At 35.6% G+C, this 21,883-nt stretch overlaps 1 protein-coding gene and 1 long non-coding RNA gene across 7 annotated transcripts; one reads left to right on the top strand and one right to left on the bottom strand.

Moving 5' to 3' along the window:
* The first annotated feature begins 167 nt into the window (after nt 1–167).
* On the top strand, nt 168–21,804 carry LOC127063408 (guanine nucleotide exchange factor for Rab-3A-like). Of its 6 annotated transcripts, none has more exons than XM_050993164.1 (9): nt 168–365; nt 17,827–18,213; nt 18,365–18,653; nt 18,805–19,050; nt 19,187–19,425; nt 19,516–19,899; nt 19,981–20,083; nt 20,171–20,237; nt 20,352–21,804. In XM_050993164.1, the coding sequence occupies exons 2-9, from the start codon at nt 17,870–17,872 to the stop codon at nt 20,429–20,431; spliced, it is 1,752 nt and encodes a 583-aa protein (XP_050849121.1). In that variant the 5' UTR covers nt 168–365; nt 17,827–17,869; the 3' UTR covers nt 20,432–21,804. The 6 variants fall into 6 exon arrangements, with proteins under 6 accessions (XP_050849121.1, XP_050849123.1, XP_050849122.1 ...); XM_050993166.1 differs by lacking the exon at nt 168–365 and adding an exon at nt 12,445–12,581; XM_050993165.1 differs by lacking the exon at nt 168–365 and adding an exon at nt 12,548–12,696.
* On the bottom strand, nt 11,390–14,223 carry LOC127063413 (uncharacterized). The gene is made up of 3 exons (XR_007781340.1): nt 13,574–14,223; nt 12,412–13,165; nt 11,390–12,081 (listed from the first exon to the last, which is right to left on the bottom strand). It is a non-coding gene; the product is annotated as an uncharacterized LOC127063413 (long non-coding RNA).
* Nucleotides 21,805–21,883: the final 79 nt, after the last annotated feature.

Below are 21,883 nucleotides of genomic sequence, written 5' to 3' on the forward strand. Positions count from 1 at the left end.
AAATATTGTATTTTTCGTATTTTCAAAGTAAAACACTTGTTAAATCGATTTAGAAGGTAAAACGCATGTATTATCGACTGATCATCGATTCGTTAATATATAGTTTCAACTTCTCTCGCTAGGAGCGCTGCAGGCGTCTCGCGGCTATGAGAGCTTGCGATAGGCCTCAGTCGTGGTCCGTGGCCCGTGTCGCGGATCGCGAATGTGAGTTTGCTTGTGTTTCTTTACTTTCGTTTGGTTGACGTACGCGAGTGCTGGTGTCAGGAATCTTTCCCAAGATCCAATAACGAGGACGCAAGTCAGCAATCTGTATATTTACAGCGTAGCAGCCACGCCAATGCCGCAAGGATCACGAACATCTTCTCGTAAGTCTTCTGGTCGCTCCCATTATTAGAAACGTACTTTCCGATCGATACTGATACTAGCTTTCGTCTTGATGAATCAAAACTGACGGATGCTGTGCGACATTTTTCTTAGCTTTTACTTACCATCACATCCCTTAAATTGTAAGATAATCTTTAATATGTACGTATAATGTTAATAAGTAATTCTGTTCGACCTTTATGCGATCGTTTTAGTTCTGTAAGTTTTATGAATGTTTTGTCGGGATTTTCTTATTTTTTTTTTGCGAGCGTAAACACACACGAAAGATGATGATGTGTTCTCGCGATAGTATCAAGATCCTGGGCATGCGTAAAATACGATTATCATTAGAAAAAAAGAAAAATAAAAAAAAAAGGAAAACATTCGCTATCGGATACGAGTTTCGTAAATGAAAAAATGAAAATAAATCGTATTTATTCACTCGAAGTAGGTCTCCGTTACGACTCAAAGAAGCTTACTGTCTTGAGCAATGCGTCGTTACTTTTGGAATATCAATGAATATCTTAATATATCACTATGTTTCTTCTTTTCGTACATTACAATGATTTCCTTTCTCTCACTTGATTTATCTCGTCTTTAATAGCTACGAAATGATAGATGTTTATCGCATATCCTGGATAAGTTATATACACGAATTTTTCACAAAATTTCGTGAAATTTGACATATTGATCGCGATATATAGTTTGAAAAGAGAAAGAGAGAGAGAGAGAGAGAGAGAGAGAGAGAGAGAGAGAGAGAGAGAGAGAGAGAGAGAGAGAAAGCGATAAAGAGAAAGAGAAAATGTTTGAGTTCTTTCTTTCTCGCTGCATTCGTTTTAAAGGAATTTGTTGTTTAAAGTCATAATGATTTCACATGTTCGAGCGTGACATTGCTTCTCCGACTTTTTGTGAAGAAATAAAGAATATCGATCGTGTAACGCGTTCCTCTCGTTCGCATCTTTCCTCCGTTAAATCGTGTCACGAGGCACTTCCGTATAAGAAGCTTTCTAATCTCTCGTAGATCGAGAACCGGAAGGTTTTGCATAGAAGGGGATGACAATTCAATTCGAGTGGTTGAACGACTACACTCGGTTTCAATACGAGTTCGTCCATCGATCTTTTTATTCCGCTCGATCAACGTGCCAAGCATTCTTCGCATATTACGAATACGAATAAATAAGACGGTCGTCAAGTCGGAGAGAGTAAACGGACGAATTGCGAATACTTTTCGATTTATATTATATATTTACGCCGATCTTTTTCGAGTCCTTGACCGAAGCGTTCAGACGGAACGAAACGTATGTATGTATGTATGTATGTATGTATGTATGTATGCATGTATGCATGTATGTATGTATGTATATATCTATCTATCTCTCGTGAAATATCGTTTATTCTGTATATCGATCTCGATTTCTAATGTTTTAATGTTCTTTTCATACTTCAATGATTTTTTCACATATTCGCCTTGAAATGCTCTTGAGTAACCAACTTTCATTCATTTTAAGTATCTTGAATTAATTTTTTTTTTATTTTTAAAGAAATTCAAATATCTTACTTATTGTGGAAAGTTGGAAAGAATATATAGATTTTACGTAATGGATATTTTAGGAACAACGGATACAAATAAATGAATATAGAGTGATAAGAAACTAATTCGAAAAAATGGGTCATCTATTAAAAGTAATGATTTCTCTAATTTCGTGGCTTTGTCATTCTTCTTCAGGACACGTTAATTTACTCCTTGACCTCGATAATTGCCTGGCTTTCTAAAATAACGAGCATCGATAAAAAGTTCCCAAATTTTTTTCTACAGAAGAGTTGTATTTTATCTCTAACAATGAGAAGAGAAAATCGAACGTTGTTATCTGATCGCAAAATTCTACCAATAGCTGTAGTTATATATTCTATTGTGTCTATTTCAACGTCACAGGGAAAGCTTAATGCAACAAACGGAGGATTATTCTGAATCCTTGACGCTGTGTAAATTTACACAGTTTGAGCTATTATTATTTTACAAGTTCTCATTGATATCTCAACTTGAATTAGGATTTCGTCTTGAATTATAATCTTTAAAATAGCAAACGTTGCTTTTCTTAAACGTAACATCTGACGTTATAATTAATCACAAAGCCAAAATCTGAAACGTTAAAATTCGACATGTGAGGTATCGTATATACGTCATCGTATGCCGACTTGAAAAAAACATTCGTAGAGGATATTTTTTAAAACAGGCTCGTGTTGATCTTTTATCAGGCTTGAGTGTTAGATTCCTTCGATTCGAAAGCATCGTAATCTTTAATCATAGAACGAAAGAAATCGTCAAGCAAGAGAAAGAGCTGTTTTGAACGATAATCGAATACAGAAAATTTCTCGTTTGAAAGTCTCAGTGCGTTATTTCCTTTTATTTTATTTCTCTCTCTCTCTCTCTCTCTGTTTCTTTTTTAACGCGTTTCAAAGGAATGAGGATGCGTAGGACGGCCTTTACCTTATCGAGAATAAAATTCTATTTTTACAAAGGGAGCAGCAACCGCTGCTTGGTAAACAGTAAATCACGGAGGCGCCTCATAACCAGAGGCGTCGTGTGAAAAATAAAGTGGGAGATGCTTGATCCCGTTATAACAGTATATACAGTGGTATACATATATACATATATACATACGTATTTATATTTATATGTATATGTATATATATATAAAAGACAGGAGAGGTCCTTGCACTCTAGGAGATTCATCAATTGTTGTTTTTGCAACATATTGTTGATTTAAATTGAGACTTTTAAATCGCATTAAAAAAAAGGACGTTTCAAGTGTAATCACGATTGTTGCGAGGATCGAGAGATTTCTCCGTGCTTTCTAATCGCACGAAAGCGATCTACGTACATACGTAAGTACGTATACGTATTTATTTGTCGTACAGATACTTCAATCGTCCTTTTTTAGAAATTCAAAAAAAGAAAAAAAGACGGGAAGTTATTTCGCCGACGAAAGTTATTTCGGTGTGTCATTGATTAATGACAGAAGCGAAGTGAGATTCCATGGAAATAAATTTATCGTTCTTCTTTGAAACGACGATGCAGGGAGTTCGTTAACAAGAAAGAGAGAGAGAAAGAGAAAGAGAGAAAGAGACAGTGGTACGAGCTGTGAATATCGAAATGGCAAGAAGATAATTAATTCAGTCGTGCGTCGTATAACGTTTTTCGAAACGATTTTCACTGACAATGAGTTGCATCGTTTGTCCTTTGATTCGAGCGCGAGAAATCGCGACAAGCACGGATCGACCGATTGAGAGGATTTTTAGGACGAGAGAAAGTACAATTCGTCTACTCGCTTTAAAATAAAAATTACGATGGGTAATAGAGCGAATTAGAAACGATCCTGAGGGGACCGTTCGAAGATAGTCTACCAACGGTCTATAGATACTTGATTTTTTATTGATTGATTAAATGTACAGGTAATTACATAATATATCTTTTATTAATTATTATGATTCGTCAAACATTGATAATTATTGAAATAAAGCGTAATATCGTATCCTATTAATATTCTTTTTAGTTTTTCGATTTTCTCATCTATCGATTTTGCTTTTTACACTTTTTTCAAATAACATTGTAGGTATATATTTTATCGTTTAATATATAATTACATTAAGTAATATCTATTCGTATAGTTCTTAAATTAATGATAGATAATAAAATTCGATATGTGCTTTTGACTTGCCGATATATCTATTCGTGTTTTTCTTTTATATTTGTTTCATAGCTTCGTTTCAACATCATTAAAATATTATTCTATCTTTTATTGTTGAAACGTACTCTATTCTTTATCGTCAATCGCTCGCGAAGATGTCATCGGAACACCTTCTATATCGCACTGCAGAATAATTCGACTTTCACTTCGAGCAAAGTGAATGTTATCGTACGCGAAAGAGAAATCATAAGGTTGTAAGTTCCGAGCCATGAACGTATCATATGATTTGGTATGAAATTAGCTATGATGACCTACATAAGTAGTACATGCTTCAGTTTGTTAAAATTTTCTTCTATTCTAATTTCGATTCAATGATTTTATCGTTTCGCGAGGCATCTCATGTTTCTTAAATTCTTTTTATTTCATAACTTTTTATTTTTGTTACGGATGGTAATTGGAATCCATTAAATGTTATGAACGAATATTAAAAATGTTTCTAATAAAATCTACAAAATCGAATAATGGTAATCGATAATTCCGTAACGTATTAATAATGATACGTTTTATATATAAACGTTCATTGACCTTGCTCAATCCCGCTGTTTTTTTTTTTTATATTAACTCTACACCTTATCAGGAAATAAATTCTTCGAGATAATCAGGACTTTCTCCAGAGCTCGGTAAATTTTCCAGCAGTCGAAAGTGGATTTCCGTCTTCATAACAAGCGTATGTACACATATGTTACACGAATATGATATACGCACATACTCACGCCTTTGTAAGTCGTTGATCGATCGTTTACTTAAGACATAAATTTTAATGTACGTTCGCCGATAAGATTTTAATTAAAACGAGAGAACACACTTTGTTTTTTCGAGCGGTAAAACTTTATGTTCTCTGTTGTTCAATTTGCAACGATTATTCTTTCACAAGCGAATTTTTATTTGCGCTAATAGCTTGACTTTTAAAAATGTTATGCATAGTCACGATATTTAAATGAATACTCTTGGTCCATGTTATATGGAATACAAAGACAGAACGTAAACATGATATACTATCTTACGAGTTAGCACATTTATTATTTTTCTTTTTATTTATTGCGAACAAAAAATATTGCTCAACGTATCACTTTTCTTTTATTTGAATGTAGAAATTATTAACACATGCGTAGTGTAATGGACGAGAATTGAACGGGATTAAAAAGACTTCTTTTCGACGGCAATTACAATGTAGTAACACTATGCAAAGAACAATGATCAAAGGAAGTTTAAATAGAAGGAAATTAATGAAAATAAGATATAGTACAATAATGACCTTTTTACTATGTTTTTCAGATTTACGTGTTAGCCATTTGTTTACGCATATGGAATCGATATTCCATAGTATATTAAAAAAAAATTCAACGTCATTATTTCAACGATGATGAAAAAGAATGAATGATTTCAGAAAAATTAGAACAATATCGTGTTCACACGTATGTAACAGAAGAGGAAGAACATAATAAGTATATACGTCTAGATGTACGTACACACGCACGCACGCACACACATATATCTATCTATATATATGCATATACATATATGTATGTATGTATATGTCGCGTCGATAAAAGTATTGGAGCGGGATGATCGGAGACGCTTTTGTTTATCGGCTTATTACATAAAATCGAGTTAATGGAGGCGCTGATAATAATAGTTAATGACTCGCACCGATGCTTTTATAATTAATCCTTTGAATATTACGGTAATTGGATGTTGCCGAATGAAAATCATGTTAAAAAATACCTTGGAACGAGTTTTTTCGTGGGAGTCACGAAGGAAAGAAGGAAAAAATGTGAGGAAAAACTAATGAATCGGAGCGTAGTAAATTAAACTTAATGAGAGCAAGCTCGGTTAATTAGAATCGTCTTTTGTGATCCGAGTTCGAATAAAAGTCAAAGTAATCGATAATTAGACTAAAGAAGTAGGGTTTAAAGTGGGAGGATCGGTAGTTGATCTACTCTCGATTGGATCTCGATCGGTCAGGATCGAGGAATACACCGTTCACGAGATTCTTTATGCCGTCAATGCGCACGACAGAGCGGAATCCAGTTGGAAACCGGTACGACAGGTTCCACGGTCGTTGCTGCCGCTCTTGTTGTCTATGTGTTAGTAAGTGGAGAACTTCCCGTACTCGTAACTCATAAAGCCCCGATAGTATCCCTACGTTCACATAAAAATACTTGGTCATCGTGGCAAAGACCCCTCCCGGTACTCCCTTCCTTTCTCTCTCTCTTTCTGTTTCTCTTCTTTTGCGTATGTACACCATTCATGGAAGAACCGCGTTTATCTGCACTCGTGCGTAAACATTACGATCATTAGTTAGACTTATTTAAAAAATCGTTTTTTTTCACGAATATCGTTTTGTTTTCTTCTTCATTTATAAAAATAAAAATAAAAATGCTTACGCGTACATTTTATACTTTCGTTAATTAATATTCCTTAGAAGTTGATAAGAAAAACGACGTTGCGTATGAATTATTCAAAAGGATATATCGAAACGACATTTATCATAATCTTGTCCACAACATTCCCACGATTACAATGTAGAAATCTTCGTCGTATAATTAACAAACGTATACGCGTACATGAAATGATTTTAACGGATATTTTTGTTCTCTATCGTTGCGTCAGCACGTCCATGATTCTTATATTACGAGGATGCGATGTAATCGGAGTGACGAAGAAAAAATAATATTGAAAATGAAAGAAAACCGTCGACGTTTATAAACGAATGTATCTTGTGTTTCGTTTCGTATACTTGCAATAGCGTGTTTTCTCTCATATAAAAGATCCAAAGATTACACTTCCAACAGGGGGACAGCAATGGGAAGGAGCTCGTTAAAAGGGAAGAAAACTATTTTGGATGTCGAGACGTGTGTATTGTCTTGGCTGGGCTTTGTTTGTCGGGCAATTACCTTCTTTCACTCGACTAATAGCATGTATGTACGTATATGTATATATGTCTATTTCTTCTTTAATATGTGTATGCACGGTTCTCTGTGTTTGTACGTAAGTCGTCAGTATGTGCTTGTAACACGCGAAGCCCTTTTCACGATGGAATTCTCCGCGGCTCGTGCGCAGTCGGGTCACGGCCTGGGAGGAACGTGAGAGCGTGCGTACGCGTGTGCATGCGCGTGTCTACCCGCTTACGGCCCTCCGGATCCCCGGGATACTGTTCAGGATTACGTCCTGCCTTTTTCTATACACTAACAGATGTGTAAGTACGTATGCGTGTATATAATCAACGGGACCATGATAATTCCTTTTGAAATAGATTCAAAGAAAGGTAAAAAAAAAAGAGGTCGTAAAATAATCATTTATCATATTGAAATCGTGAATCATTTTCTTTCTTCTTTTTTTTTTCGATTTTGGAGAACCCTTTATTCACATCGTCCTCGTTCTCATTGTCGATCTAGCCGATGTCGACGTTTATTGTCACGTGCAATTCCGTGCAGATACATATATATTTACATTTACATATAGATATACATTTGTTATTTATTTTATACCAGTTATTGTCTGTTATTGAGGGATAATTTTCGCTACAATTATTTTATTCAAGCGTTCTATCATTCTTTATTACGGTGAAACGTCTTACTGTAATAACTTTTATATCTTTTCGTAAATTTACTTTAGAAAGTATTTTATGCCAGTAACTTTTTGTTTGTTACGACGAGATTATTAGTATCTTTATATTTATTCATGAAACACTGTCTAGAACATGATAATGGCTCTTGGAAATTATAACAACGAAAGATTATAATACTGTGAAGTAAATTATTTTATTATAAGTGAGAATCATAATACTGAATTTTTTTTATCTTCGTTGTTATGTATGAAAGTATGCTTTCTTCGTTGCGTTCCTGCATTCTTGTGGCTCAATGGGTACTAACCTTGAGTTTCATTTACGTTCGTACCGTCGTACCTGGTACACCTATCTCCTCTCTCTCTCTCTCGTTCTCCTTCGCTCTTGTAGAATTTCATTACTCTTTCCGGCATACGTATCTTGTTTTAAATAGATTTTGATAACGTCTGTAATCACGTTACTCAGACAGCTTTTTCTTCAATTCTTCTAAATTGCCCTATGACCTGATGATTAAACTTATATCTTGATACGTATTGCATTACACATATCTTTATATGAACATATTTTCTCAGTAACATAAACGAAATTTATGAGAGACAGAAATATGACGGTCTTGCTTTGTTATTAATAATTTATTAATATTAAATATCTAAATATTAATTATCTCAATTTCTTGTAAAAGTATGTAAAAACATTATTATTTTTTATGGTAATATATACAGGATTTTTACTTTAATAGTTCTAGAAATAAATAAGATGATCGTTATATAATCATACGTTTCCTTTTTTACAATTTCTACAAGTACATTCTCATAGTTAAACGTTAAAGAATGGGCACGATCGTATGTTTATGATATCAATGCCGTCGTCTTTCAAGTTTTTATTTAATCTAGCTCGGGTCGAAGTTGTCGAAACGAGAAGGCTAAAATGACGAAATCGCACGCAAATAGTCGACTATCGTTTCCCATACATTTTGTATCTTCTCACGTGTCGTACATGGGTTTTTTCAAACGCGATTGTGCTGTCGAAAAAATTCGCAGGCTTCAGATTTCTCAAATCTCTTTAGTCTTGAAATATTATGAAAGAATTATAATGTTATTCAATACACCTTATCTGTGATAAATTCGTGAAACGTGCGTTGTACAAAAAATTATGCAAAATTCACATGGATTTCTCATGTACTTTCAATTTTTTTTTAAATACAATAATGCCTTATTGTCATTGATACGATTAATTAAACATTTTCAGGGTTAATACGAATGACGTAAATCCTAGTTACATATGTTTAAGCGATAAGTATTTAAGCATTTTAATGTAAAACGCTTTAAAAAGTATTTAAAACATTAGCTTTTCAATGCAGCCATCTACGTAATATTTTCATGAATTTTTCCATTTTTCGATTTTTTATTTTTTATATTTAAAACACATTTTTATGTACATAGACATAGAAGCGGAAATTGTCGATGTTAATATAAAATAGTGATAATCTAGTGCTCTGACTAAAATTTAATCATTATAAATAAAAGAATATTAATAGCAAAAGAATATTGATAGCGCCGGATGTTCGGCGAATGCGGGGGTACCGTTGAAGCCTTGTGTTGAACGACGACATTTTATTCTTAAAAGCATGCCGGATGTTGTTTTGTTACCAAAATAAAGAGTGCGATTATAATAGTGTACGTGTATGCGTATGGATCGGCAGTTGAGTCCCATGAAGCTTACTAATTCCAATAACTTTTGGCTCGATAATTTTGTCGGACCGGATCGAGGACTTTTATAACATTTTGATAAAAAATAAATGTTCTCATACCGATATCTATTAAATTTCTATTGTTTTTAAAAATTAATAAGATGGAATACAAAAATATTTGTAAAGAACATATAAAGTTGAATTTTTTAAAGATTTCTTTTGATATCATTGAAAAATGTTTCTTTTTTCGTGATGTCAAGATGATCCTGTTCTCTCACTGTCTTGTTTTCTATAATAAAAAGCATTCATTCTCATTAAGAAACAATAGTTTTTAATGAGGTTATTATATGTAATGTATAAAAAATATTTAATGAAGCATAAACAATTTCCAAAGTTTTTTAACTTTTTTATCTTGATAATTATTCTGGACACATGATCAGTAAAGATACTTACTTCGTTGAAGATTTTCCGTATGAAGTATCGTTTTCTTTTCCTACAAATAACAATAAATAACAATACCGAAAGATATGAAAATTGTTCTAGATCTCATTCCCTTGGGCGATTCGAACGAGAATCGTATCGCTTGAGGAGGATTTATAAGGATTTAGAGTCGTAGAGATAAGCTCCGATTACGTTAACGTTCTTGGTCATCGTTCTCGAACGGATTGAACCGATCTGAATCGTTGGTAGGATCATACGATTGCGGTTGCAAGAGGGAAGCCAACGATGCTTCTCCTTCACGGAAATGCTTCATGGGACTTCGTGCATGTGAACAACTTCACGATGAATCGCCTTAATGGCAGAGAGTCGATTGATAGGGAAAGCTGGAGGATGTGGTACTCGAAGCATCTTTGAATATTCGATTCGGTTTCGAACATTCGATCCAGTTTCTACCAAATAGAAACGCATATTGCTTTTATCATACGAAAATAAAAAGAAAACGTTTTTTCTTCATTTTTTTTTTTACTTTATCATTGATACAAGTAAGTTAAGATGTCATTATTAACGAGTTTTATATATGATATTATATTTATAACGGCAAATTTTACAAAATTTCCTTGGATACAAGTTTCGCGTTATCGGATGATTTTTAATTAACCTACATAATGTTTGAGATTTCGATATTTGGTTATATGCTAATATATATAAGATCTTACTTTTCGTTTAACGTGAAAAAATAACGGATGTTAAAAGATACTTTGATTATTTTTGACGGAGGAAAGATCATATTTGGCAAATTAAATGGTACCGTTATGCATAAGATATCTATTTACCTACTTCGTATTATTTATTCGCGATTCCCTACGATCGTATATTAAAACAGAACAAGGCGTGTTGAGTCGAGTAACAATGTATCGGATCCGGTTTCCTTGTCAGTCGTGTAGTCTGATGGAAATTGATGAGAGGAAAATGGTGAATGATGTAGAAGGACGAAACGTTTAAAGATATATATGTTCTTAATGTCATATAAGTTAGTATTACATTCTCGATTGATATTATTCCCCTAAAGGATCTTGACTTCACCCATTACTTTTTTGTCGTACACCCAGTAGAAAACCACAGATTCACACGAATGCGTGCGAGCCTTTTCGTATGTAATTTGTAAGAGAGTGTGCGTAATATTCTACCTACGCTACTTACACCAGTCTATTTGATACCTGCGGTAGGCGATAGGTAGAGTTCGATGGTGTGCGAGTGCATACACCATAAGAGAGAACCTCCGTGGAATTGCAGGGCTGCAGATATAGGAATTTCATGTGCTCACAAAGTGTAAGCAGGATGTACGGAGAAACCTTTCTCACGTTCGCCGTGTATCTCAGGGACGCAAGCGAGCTGAAAAATTCGCATTAGGAGTGTTTGAAGGACCCCTTTAATGGGCGAATATTCATCTTTCTCGTAATGCTCTGTTAGAATACATTATATATGTACACACACACACACACATATAGTAATAGTAGGGATTACTATAATTAATAAAATAAAACGAACGTGTGTGTAAATGAATGTGGGTATATTTTATTATAGTACATATACATGCACGTATGTGTGTTTTATATATTATATACATATTACATCTAATTATAAATAATATATTGCGTTTGTACGTCGTAATTGTATATATTACGACCTAAGTAAGAAAAACATTTTTTTTTTCGTAGTTTTCTCTCAACAAGACGAATACGATTCACAATAGAGAAATGACGAATGACGTTATTAGACTGGTAATAATAGGCCGGTCATAAAATTATAACAAGGGTCACGTTTATCTCATTGAGACTTATTAAGTTGAATTACGGACGACACGATTAACGTGTCACCCCGTTTGGCTCTATTACCGGTTCTATAGTAACCGTAGGAATGACTGTTGAGTACGTTCGATAGAGGCCAATTGTTCCCATAGAATATGATATGGTATAAGAGAGACGGTGAAGAGTGCCCTCGTTGTTTTTCAATGAGTCGAAAAAACGAGTTTGAACGAGAGTATCGAATTAATATGTGTGTAAGATTTATCATTCATTAATTTTCGGTTTACTCTATCGATACTGTGTGGTACGAATCAGTCGTATTAGGTGGAGAGCTTAGATAAGAACGATGAGGGGATACATAAGCCGACGTATTAATAGATTTGGAGATTATCGTACGAATTTATAGCTTTGGAGTGCTTGGTGGAAATCAAGGCATATTTCCCCAATTAGAATTGGGTTTACATTCTGAAAAAAAATATTGTTATTTATACAGAACTTGAATATATTATTTATGGAACGTTGATTAATTATTTGTGTTTCGAAAAATTAAAATTTGTATTGTTTTTATTGATACACGCGTAAATACGTGTCTCGTCAATAAAAAAATCATTATCACTCGTTTATAAAGTTTTATATTATTAATAACTAATTTTATGTTTCATATTTAATTAGGAATTACTATTATTTCATTGCAATGTAAATAAGGTATAATAATAAGTAAAATATATTCTTTCGAGTCCGTAATTATATTCTAGTCAGAATTCAAAATAATATAAAGGATGTTAGCGTACTAACATTCTGCAGCCCTGTCGTTCTTGCGGAGAAGCAGGTGGATGAAGAGAGTCTATGAGAATGCATCGTGGAAGGGGTAGTAAAGATCGCTAGCTGACAATGGGCCAAGTGGAAAGAGAACGTATGGTCAGTCTGCGGCGAGCCGTCCTCGTAGGCGGATTATCTATCATATCGTGAGTTTATATCAAAATACGAATCAAATCAGTCATTGAGTGGTCGCCATTGGTTTGGTCCTTTCACCGAAAAATGTCTCATTCGTTTTTTATCATCCAAATCGAGAGTCGACAGGTATCGTTTGAAAACAAAAATTTTAATGGTAGACAGTGACGATATTGTGAAATTGTTCTCGTGGATAAAAAGAAAAAGACAGAGAAAAAGCATGCTACCTAATTGGCAATAAGTCGTTTTAAAACTTTCCCGATGTTGTTTGGGGACGTTCGTTATCGGTGTATTCCATCTCTCGAAATTTCATTGGATGATTCAAGGATTACGCATGCTGCGAGCGACGGGTTGTGAGATAAGTTCGAATGGAGAGAAACAATAGAGAAAAGAGCGCGGAATATTCGTGTACTTACTTTCTCTTCCTTTGGTGCCGTAGCTCGTACAGGTATACTTCATACTGTGTATGCTCACTTGTCGGCCCGAGCGAGTGCACGAGCTCGAAACTGTGCTCGTTAGCTCTTCTGGAACGTCATCTCGAAGAGTAGGAGGAGGTACAGCGAAGTGGAAGTCCTTGCTTTCAGTCGAAAAGTACCTACTAATGAATAGAGTTGCGGTAATCTTCTAATTATAATTGCTCGGCGGGCTACGGTCAAATTTCTCTTGACACAAAAAGGATTCACGGCGTATTTGTTAACGTCGGACGAGTAGGCTTTATTATCCGCAATTGCTTTGTCTACTTTTATTTCAATTCGCGGAATATTTTTTAAAAATATGTTTTTCTCTTTACGAAGAAAAATGGTTTTCTCCTTTGATATATATATATATTTATATCGTCAAGAAATATACGGATAATATATTATTGATTCATTTGATAATGAATGCATTTTAAATGCACAGTAAATACTTATGTAAAATTTTGTCTAATTTTTTTTTTAACATCGTCTGAGTACAGATAATTTAAAAGGTCTTTCAGTATAGAAGATATAAACTAGCGTATACTAACCGTGAGAGAGTGCAAGGCCAGTGCCGTATATTGTGAGAACTTTATTCGTACGAGCTTCCGTCGATACTAGTCAAGATCTTGTTAAAGACAGCGAAGTTAATTTATTTCTACACACACATAGTCGAGTGATCCAATTATTCGTAGAAAGTAACGTGGAATGAGAGCGATGTATGGAACGAGTTCGTACGTGTTATAACAAAGCCAGTGAAAACTTATGAAATGTAATTTATATAAATTCATGTTGCTTTATGTGAATTGTGTTTTAGAAGATCAATATATTTTTTATTGTAACATTTAATATTGCTGTTTCAAATCTTAATGTCCATGACGTCAAGTGTTAAATTTGAAACGTTGATCGAACGGATACCTTCCTAGCGTCAAGGATAAATCGATTAATTTTTATCCGAATAAAAACAGACAAAACGACGTTCCGTTTTATATATATGCAAGTCAGGTTCAATTTATATGCGTGGTAAAAGCAAGAACCAAACGTGACACATACTCGTAAGCTTTTATTGTTCCACGAAGGAAAATGGGAGTTATAACGCGGTGTGTATGGTTACGATGATAATTTGTGCTTCGATGAAAGCGTAGATAATGACATGATGTTTCGAACGACGTAGATGAAAAAACTCTGTACGTGAAAGATCATCGACGTATATCGAAGAACGAAGTTAACAAAGTTATAACGATATGTCTATATAGATTCGAGTTAAGAATATGACGAGGTTACCGAGAATAGAAATTCTCAGAAGAAAGCATCGAAGGTCGATAGAGGTGGGGACATACATATGCATATATATTCGTCGAGGAAGAGAAAGGAGAAATAAGAAAGATATTTTTGGAGTGGCTCGTCCGAAGTTCTCGTTTTGTGTAGGCTGTAAGTTTATCTATTTGAAAAATATTCAGGGAAATAATTCGTTTCTCTCATGCTATGATAGCTCGGTTCTGAATATATTATAGCAGGATTTTTAAGTACTATATTATTTCGATCAAGAATTCTTTATTTGTTTATGTTTCCAAACATAAACAACGTCATGTTGTTGTTGCTATAATCGTTAGATTTAGAGATTTTAATTGCAAATCGTATTCCGGACTCTTTTTTCCGGATCACTACATCAGACGTTTCGTATTTTAAAACTGTATCGTAATGTAAGATTATTACTGGTAAGAATAGATCAATTGTAAAAAGTAATATTATTTATCGGAAAATGTAAATATCACAAGCGAAGCAAAGATCAAAATCCAATATATAGCTTTCTTGGAAAACTTTAAATTCATAGAAACTGATCTAAAGTCAGCGTTATGAAGTGGAGCAAGAGTCGAGGGTTCGGCATCAGCATATCACGCTGGCGAGAGTCGAGTGGTGCTCGAGACGGGATGCTCGAAAGCAAATTAGCGTTTGGCGGGATTCCTTTGTCAGAGAGAGCAGGAGAAACTGGGCTTTATCATCTGCTAGTGTATGGGCGTGAATGGAGCGTCAGTGGTATGCCGCAGCGTCATTACAAATACGGTGTACCCGGCCGTACCATTCGCCGCTTTCCAGCGTGCGATCGCGATGTGAACCGTGACGCAATGTTCGCGTGAACGTCCCATTTGACGAAGCCAAGGATATACATATACAGACTCTTGCGATTCGAAACACCTCCGCTCTTTTCCACGCTTCCCGCTCGTCTTCTTTTCCGCTCATCGTGCGAGTGAATTTTCAACGTAGAAAGATTCTCCCCGATTGAAAAATTCGTGGTAAACGTGAGATAATCAGCTCGTATATATATATTATAGTACCGATGCTGATTTCCGTTTGAGCTATCGCGATAACGTCGGTATAAACTGAAAAGTTTTCTTTTCTTTTGTTTTTTTTTCTTTTTTTTCAAGCAACGAGTATTTTAGGTAGACGAGTTTAGATATAGAAATCGTTCGTTTTACGCGATTGCTTTAATATGTAAATACATATGTTAAAATCAATAGTTAACTTTTTAGCATCGTGTACCGTTAGAAATAATGAACTGTAAGAAGGATAAAATGTACCGTTTCAAAAATATCTATTAACATAGTTTGACGTAACTGTTTCGATTAAAATAATTGAATTCTTATCAGGAAATGCATTCGAATGCATCTTTGCGTTGGTCGCTTCACGAAGCGTAAAGGTATTTCAAATGAATGAATCTCGGCAACTAAGAGCTCATCGTTTGTTCGGTCAAAATGAAATTTTCTTCGTTTTAGTTCAATCTTCGCGTGCACTCAACGATGACTTAATCTTTGCCTTTCGTACATGACATTTTGCTTGCGAACAAATGAATCGAGCAAAGTCTTCGTAGAAAATGATATCAAGTTAATTTTTTCACTTCGTAACGATCGCTGAGCTTTGTATTATAGTTCTTTTGTTTAAAACGACACGTCGGCGAAAAAACATTGAGCCTGTCTAATGCAAACATCGTACTTTGATACCTGACTGTTTCGCAAGAAACAAAGAATTCAATAACCGGAAATGTTTTTAGGTTATCATTAATTCTGCAGAAGTGAAAATTCTTTTCTTGGTAATGTTATAAAGACAAAGAAAAGAATGTATCGAGTTAATTGCAAGGATCTATGATTAAAAGTTAATGAGATCTCTTGCGATTGATTTATATAAATTTCTTCTAACTCTCAATGTGATTTAATCGTGAGAATAAATAAAGATCAAAGCTCACATCGAGCTGTTACTTGCTTTTCTGCTGAGATGCAATTAGCTCGATTAAAATCCACGAAGTGAAAATAGAGATGCGATAATCGATAATAACAGAACGATTGTCGTGACAGTTCTGGACACAGTAACGCCTACGTCATTGCGGCTACGAGCTAGGAACGAAATTTCTGTCGGTATCACCGATAAGCTATTTAAGAAGGTAAACCTTTCACCAGCGAGACGGTGCCAACAACGGGCAAGGATCGATTAGCACCGTCGTTAAATCAACGCCAAGAAATGGAAGAAATAGAACGAATTTATCAGATCCGCCTTGAGCATCAAGCGTAACAATCTAAACGCGCGGTATTCATCGTTGCGAGTTAAAACCGACGGAGAAAAACTCGATTAAGCTGTGTCCTTATTTTAAGCTTCCTCTTGTTATTTTATAACGTTCTTCGTTCACTTATAAATAGTATATGAAATTAATTTTCGCTATAAAATAGAACTGGTACTAATTTCACGGATGAAAATCAGTTGATTTTTTTCTTTTACTTTAACTCGTAGAACGTAAAAATGTACAGGCATTTATAGGACATTGAGGACGATGAAGAGAAAGAGAGAGATGGGAGAAAATTAACTGCGCCTGGTTTCTTAATTGACTTAATTTGGAGTAGAGTGTGGGGGAAGGAATGCGATGACCGGCCGATTCCCAAGTACCGTTTATGCAATGCGACTGAGCGACTGACGTGACGCAAGCGACATCACTTGCTCTGGCTACATTGTCTGTTGGTAGATCGCAAAGAAGAAGCGCAAGAGATCTCGCCAAAGGGAACGAAAGATCGAGGTTTCCACTTCGAGTCTCTCGACTCGGCTCGATCAAGAAATATCTCGGTCATGGTATCCGTTTACGCTGATTAGCGCAAATGCGAAGGTTTTCATTGAAAACGTTGGATGAAGTAGTACGTTCGTACGTTCGAATCTGTACTCAGCACATTTTACATTATATATTTTTCAATATTAGCTCGTCACGAATTTTGGAAATTTATCGAAACTAAATATGGGATATTATCGCGATCGTGCGAGTTAATTCCTTTCTCTGTTAAATGCGTAGATCTACAATTAAGAAGGCAAATTATATTACATATTGACAGAGATGGTTCGAGAAAGTTTCAAAATATTTAGGTCGATGATAGTACGGTGCATCATTGTGCATAGCACGCTGGTATGCAATAGTCGAGCCGGATACGTCCAGTCTCTGTTGATTTCGTGGATCCGTGTCACGCGACGCGTTACGCCCTCAACGTCCTGTCACGAATGATGAATTATTCCTTCGACGTATCGAGTCATCGTCGTTAAAAACATCAATTTAGGATATTACTTCTTCTCAAAGCAATAATCCATTCTTCGAGAAATAAATAGATCCTCTCTTGTTGCAAAAGGAAATTCGATCATCGATGCGAATAATTAAATTGATATCAAATTCGTCGAGCACTTATCGTATTATGTTATCGTCGATAAAGCTTAATGATGATTGAAATAAGAAACTCTAAGCTTATCGCAAGGATAAATAATGGTTGTGCTATTTTAGTAAAGTTGCAGATCGAATAGAGACAAAGTAATATCCAGGCGCCATGAAGGCGGTACAGGAGCAACAGCAGCCGGAATCGATGGAATCCAACGAATCGGTGTCCGCCTCCTCGAACGAGTATGCCTATCGACCATTGACAACGAAACACCGAAGAGCCGGAAGTACTGGCACTACTGGCGACGAGGAGTATACCACCGACGAAGATGAACTCTATCCAGATGAAGCCGATTGCACGATCGGCTCGACTTTACACGCACCTCATCCAATTCTCAAGTCCGATCTTGCAAGAGCTGCGACGGATCTCTTTGGATATGCGACCAAGCGCGAAGATGAAGAGGAGGAACCTACAAGTCTTTTTGATGAAGATGACAAGTTTCTCAACAGCAGGTAGGCGAATGTTAATAACATTTTCACGTTTTTTTTTTTTTTTACGATTATCACCTCGTAAATTTTAATTTACCGAGCGAGAAAAATATAGATGTTGTTCATCCATCGATTTATGATCGTTCGTCTTAATTGGATTTGCTTTTTTATTTAGTTCTAGCTTAGCCAAATCGAACTCGCTCTTCGCATACAACGACAAGATACATAGTGTTTTAACGAGGCATCGAAGTCCGATGACGATGAACGAGAAGAAGCCTAGCGAGGCTGTTTTAAACACGCATGCGTACAAGTCGGAAATTCAGGTACCTGCAACTCAAACTATGACTAATTTGGATATTAGGTTGGGTGAAGAGAAGATAGACGATGTTATGGGAGACACAGTGAATAAGCAAGAGAACGTTTGTGTATCATTAGAGACGTCGTCTACTGCGAAGGATTCGCAGGTAAATTTAATAAACTGAACTGTTGAAAGTATTAAAAGAATAAAATTTACATCAAAACAATTGTTACAAACTTACGGAAAGGAAATAATTAAAAATACTTTGTGAAACTATTATCCTTAAAATTAATAATGGAAATATTTTGTTGATGCAGGCTGACTCTCGAGTGAAGCAAGAAACTTCTTTAACAAAGGATCCAAATGATCCTCCCTCTCCTACGACTGCACAATGGGGCAGAGCTGTGGCAGAAGTAAAAGAACACGCTGTGGCGAAGCTGCAGGAGGAGTTGAAGAGAGCTCACGAGGAATTGAAATTGAAGGATGAAGAGGTGGCAAGGCTTTCGAGAATCCGACAGGACGTTGAGGCCGAATTGGAGGAACTCACCGCCAGTCTATTTCAAGTACGTCGTGTCGAGAATCGAGATTCGCAGATTAAAAGAGAGAAAGAGAGAGAGAGAGAGAGAGAGAGAGAGAGAGGGAGAGAGAGAGAGGGAAAGAAGGATATGAAATCGAGCTCGAAGGATAATTCATTTTTAGGAAGCGCACAATATGGTGCGCGAGGCGAACGTGCGGCAAGCGACGGCAGAACGTCTTCTGGAGGAGAGTCGAATGAAAGCCGAGGTCCTAGCGGCTGAAGTGACGGCCTTAAAGACTTTAGTCTTAACTTCGACTCCAGCCAGGCCAAATCCACATTTGCATCCTCAGATTGACACGAGATGTCGTTTGAGCTTGGGTGATGAATGTCAGCAAGGTCTTTTTGCTAAGAAACATCGAAGGTATAATTCTTTTATGATTATCTTATCGATAGCGTAATAAACACATGGAGAAGCGAATTATATTAATATTTATTGAACTTTTTACACAAGGTCGCCCTCGCATTTTAATCTTAAATATGGCCGAGAAAACTCACCACCGGAATCTCCTGTGAAGGAACAAAGGCCATCTTTACCAAGTGACAGAGAAGCCTTGGCTAGGGATTGGAAGAAAGATCGCGAAAAGGATAGAGACAAAGAGTGTAAAGATCTAGGATTGGAGGTAGATCCTAGAGTTCACACAGAATTTCTCAGGTGGAAAGCAAATCCTTGCGTCGATAAGAGCGATCCATTTGTTGCCAGAGTGTTCAAAGAGGATATCGACCTCTGTTTGGACTTTCCTAATAAAGAACTCGGTTCGAGAGTTCGACAGGCTGTTCTCGATGGAATCATTTTTATCGAAGCTGTCAGCGATAAGACCAAACTTGCCTTTCCTAAGTAAGTTTTCTTATTTCATCAATCTATAGCTCTTTGATCCTTTTGGTAATTATTTCATTTTATTCGTCACTGTCTTTTTAGAAAATGTGCTCTTCTCGAAGCACCACGACAATGTCACTATCGTATGAGACTGGGCGATCAGGAGAATCAGTGGTATTGTATCTCTCAAATTTGTCGCAATCGAGTAAGTGTCTTCTATTTCATGAAAAGTACTTAGATTTCATATACCGTAAAATATTACTTAATCGACGATGTTTCTTTGAATGTTTAGATCATAGCGGTTTGCGATTTTCTCAATTATCTACGTTACGTAGAACGAGGTCTTGTTAAAAGTTCGGGTAAGTTATATAATAAAATCATGTTTTACCTTATGTCGATAGTTTTATGAGAATTGCAATTATTCTTAGGCTCAGACGCGTTAGGCCGAAATTAATTTTTTGTTTCTGTTGAAGTACACGATGTATATTGGGAGATTACACGACTACGGAAGGAGATGGTGTTCGCTCGTCTGGGTTTAGTGCTTTCATCCTGAAGCTTTTTTCTGGTGGATTTCATCTAGTCTGGAATAACGGCCGTAACACGGACCTAGAATCTTATTATGTTTTTTGATCGACGAAGAAGAAACGACTGGAGAGCGTTGTTGGAGGATTAACGTAGGATAATAACGTCGATCGGAAAGACGATCGATAATTGTCTTCATTTGACACGGGAAGATACGATTTACGTTTTAGACGAAACGTATCCCACATTCTCTCATTCTGTATATCCTTCTGTCTCTCTCTTTCTATCGCTATTTAGTATATTAGATTGCACTTTTTGCCAATTGGGAAAGAGATAACAAGGCGACAATGCAACTGATCACGGGGCTGTGAATGATCTTAAAAAAAAAAAGGCAAAAGTTAAATGTTATCAATAGGTTCCCTACATGACAAATGTACATAAGAAGAATGATTTTTGAATCTATATTTCTTTGAATCTATATTACTTTTTACAATTAGAAATGGATACATTGAAAATGTTACGGACGTTTGTGCAATTGAAACTTGCAAATGGGGATAGGACGCATAGCGATGTCCCTAAAAATGTTGATATTCGTTGTTATATATTGTGAGTATACATTATTGATATTATTATCTGTAGATAAAGAAAAAGATGTTTATGTGGACCACAGGAAACTCTAGATAGGTTAATTGCATGTAGATCTTTTATGTATTTTCTGCATATGTCCTAGACGTATTATTATTACGCAGCGAAGTTATGTTGAAGTTAGATTCATTTAAGAAAAGCGATAGAATTGTTCATTCTTCTAAACGATGTTAATCGTAAATGAAGGTGCAGCTAATTTATTTCAGTACCTTATCTTCCCAATGTAATTTAGAAGGTCATTTACAATTTGTGGTTTTATCCACTTTTTCTACGCGCTTTTATTGCGCTGAACGTTTGAATTCGTTCGATAAATATTGATATTTTGCTATTTCGATATTAAAAATTAAGGAATCTTCGATTTACATGCTGCAAACGAAGTATCGCGTTGATACGACATAATGACTTCGTCGACTGAAAGACGATATCGTCTTCCAAGGATTTAATTCATTTTTCAGCTGTTATGAATTTATCGAATTACAAGACAATGCGAGCATTGAGTAGAAGTTGCAAAATGAAAGTTAAGTTGTAGAAGTAAAAATCTAAATTTATCTTCATCGCGTTGACTCCAAATATTCGTAGGAACAAGTATCACTGGTTGTAATGGAGGAAAAGCGAAAGCTCGTCGTGTTTTTATAAAACGGCGAACGTTTTCTGTAAATACAAGAACTTACTACTTGCCTGTCGAATGTAAATAGACTGTCAAAATTATCTGAAAGAATTCTTGTATTTAAAGAAGTAATAAAGGTAATTTCCATTGTTCGATTCTTCTTTAACTGATTCCTTTTTCGATTGCGTGTACATCGCTTACAGGATTGAGAAAATATAACGAATTCATAAG

The sequence above is a fragment of the Vespula vulgaris genome, chromosome 4 (assembly GCF_905475345.1).
Source record: "Vespula vulgaris chromosome 4, iyVesVulg1.1, whole genome shotgun sequence".
NCBI classification, from domain to species: domain Eukaryota; kingdom Metazoa; phylum Arthropoda; class Insecta; order Hymenoptera; family Vespidae; genus Vespula; species Vespula vulgaris.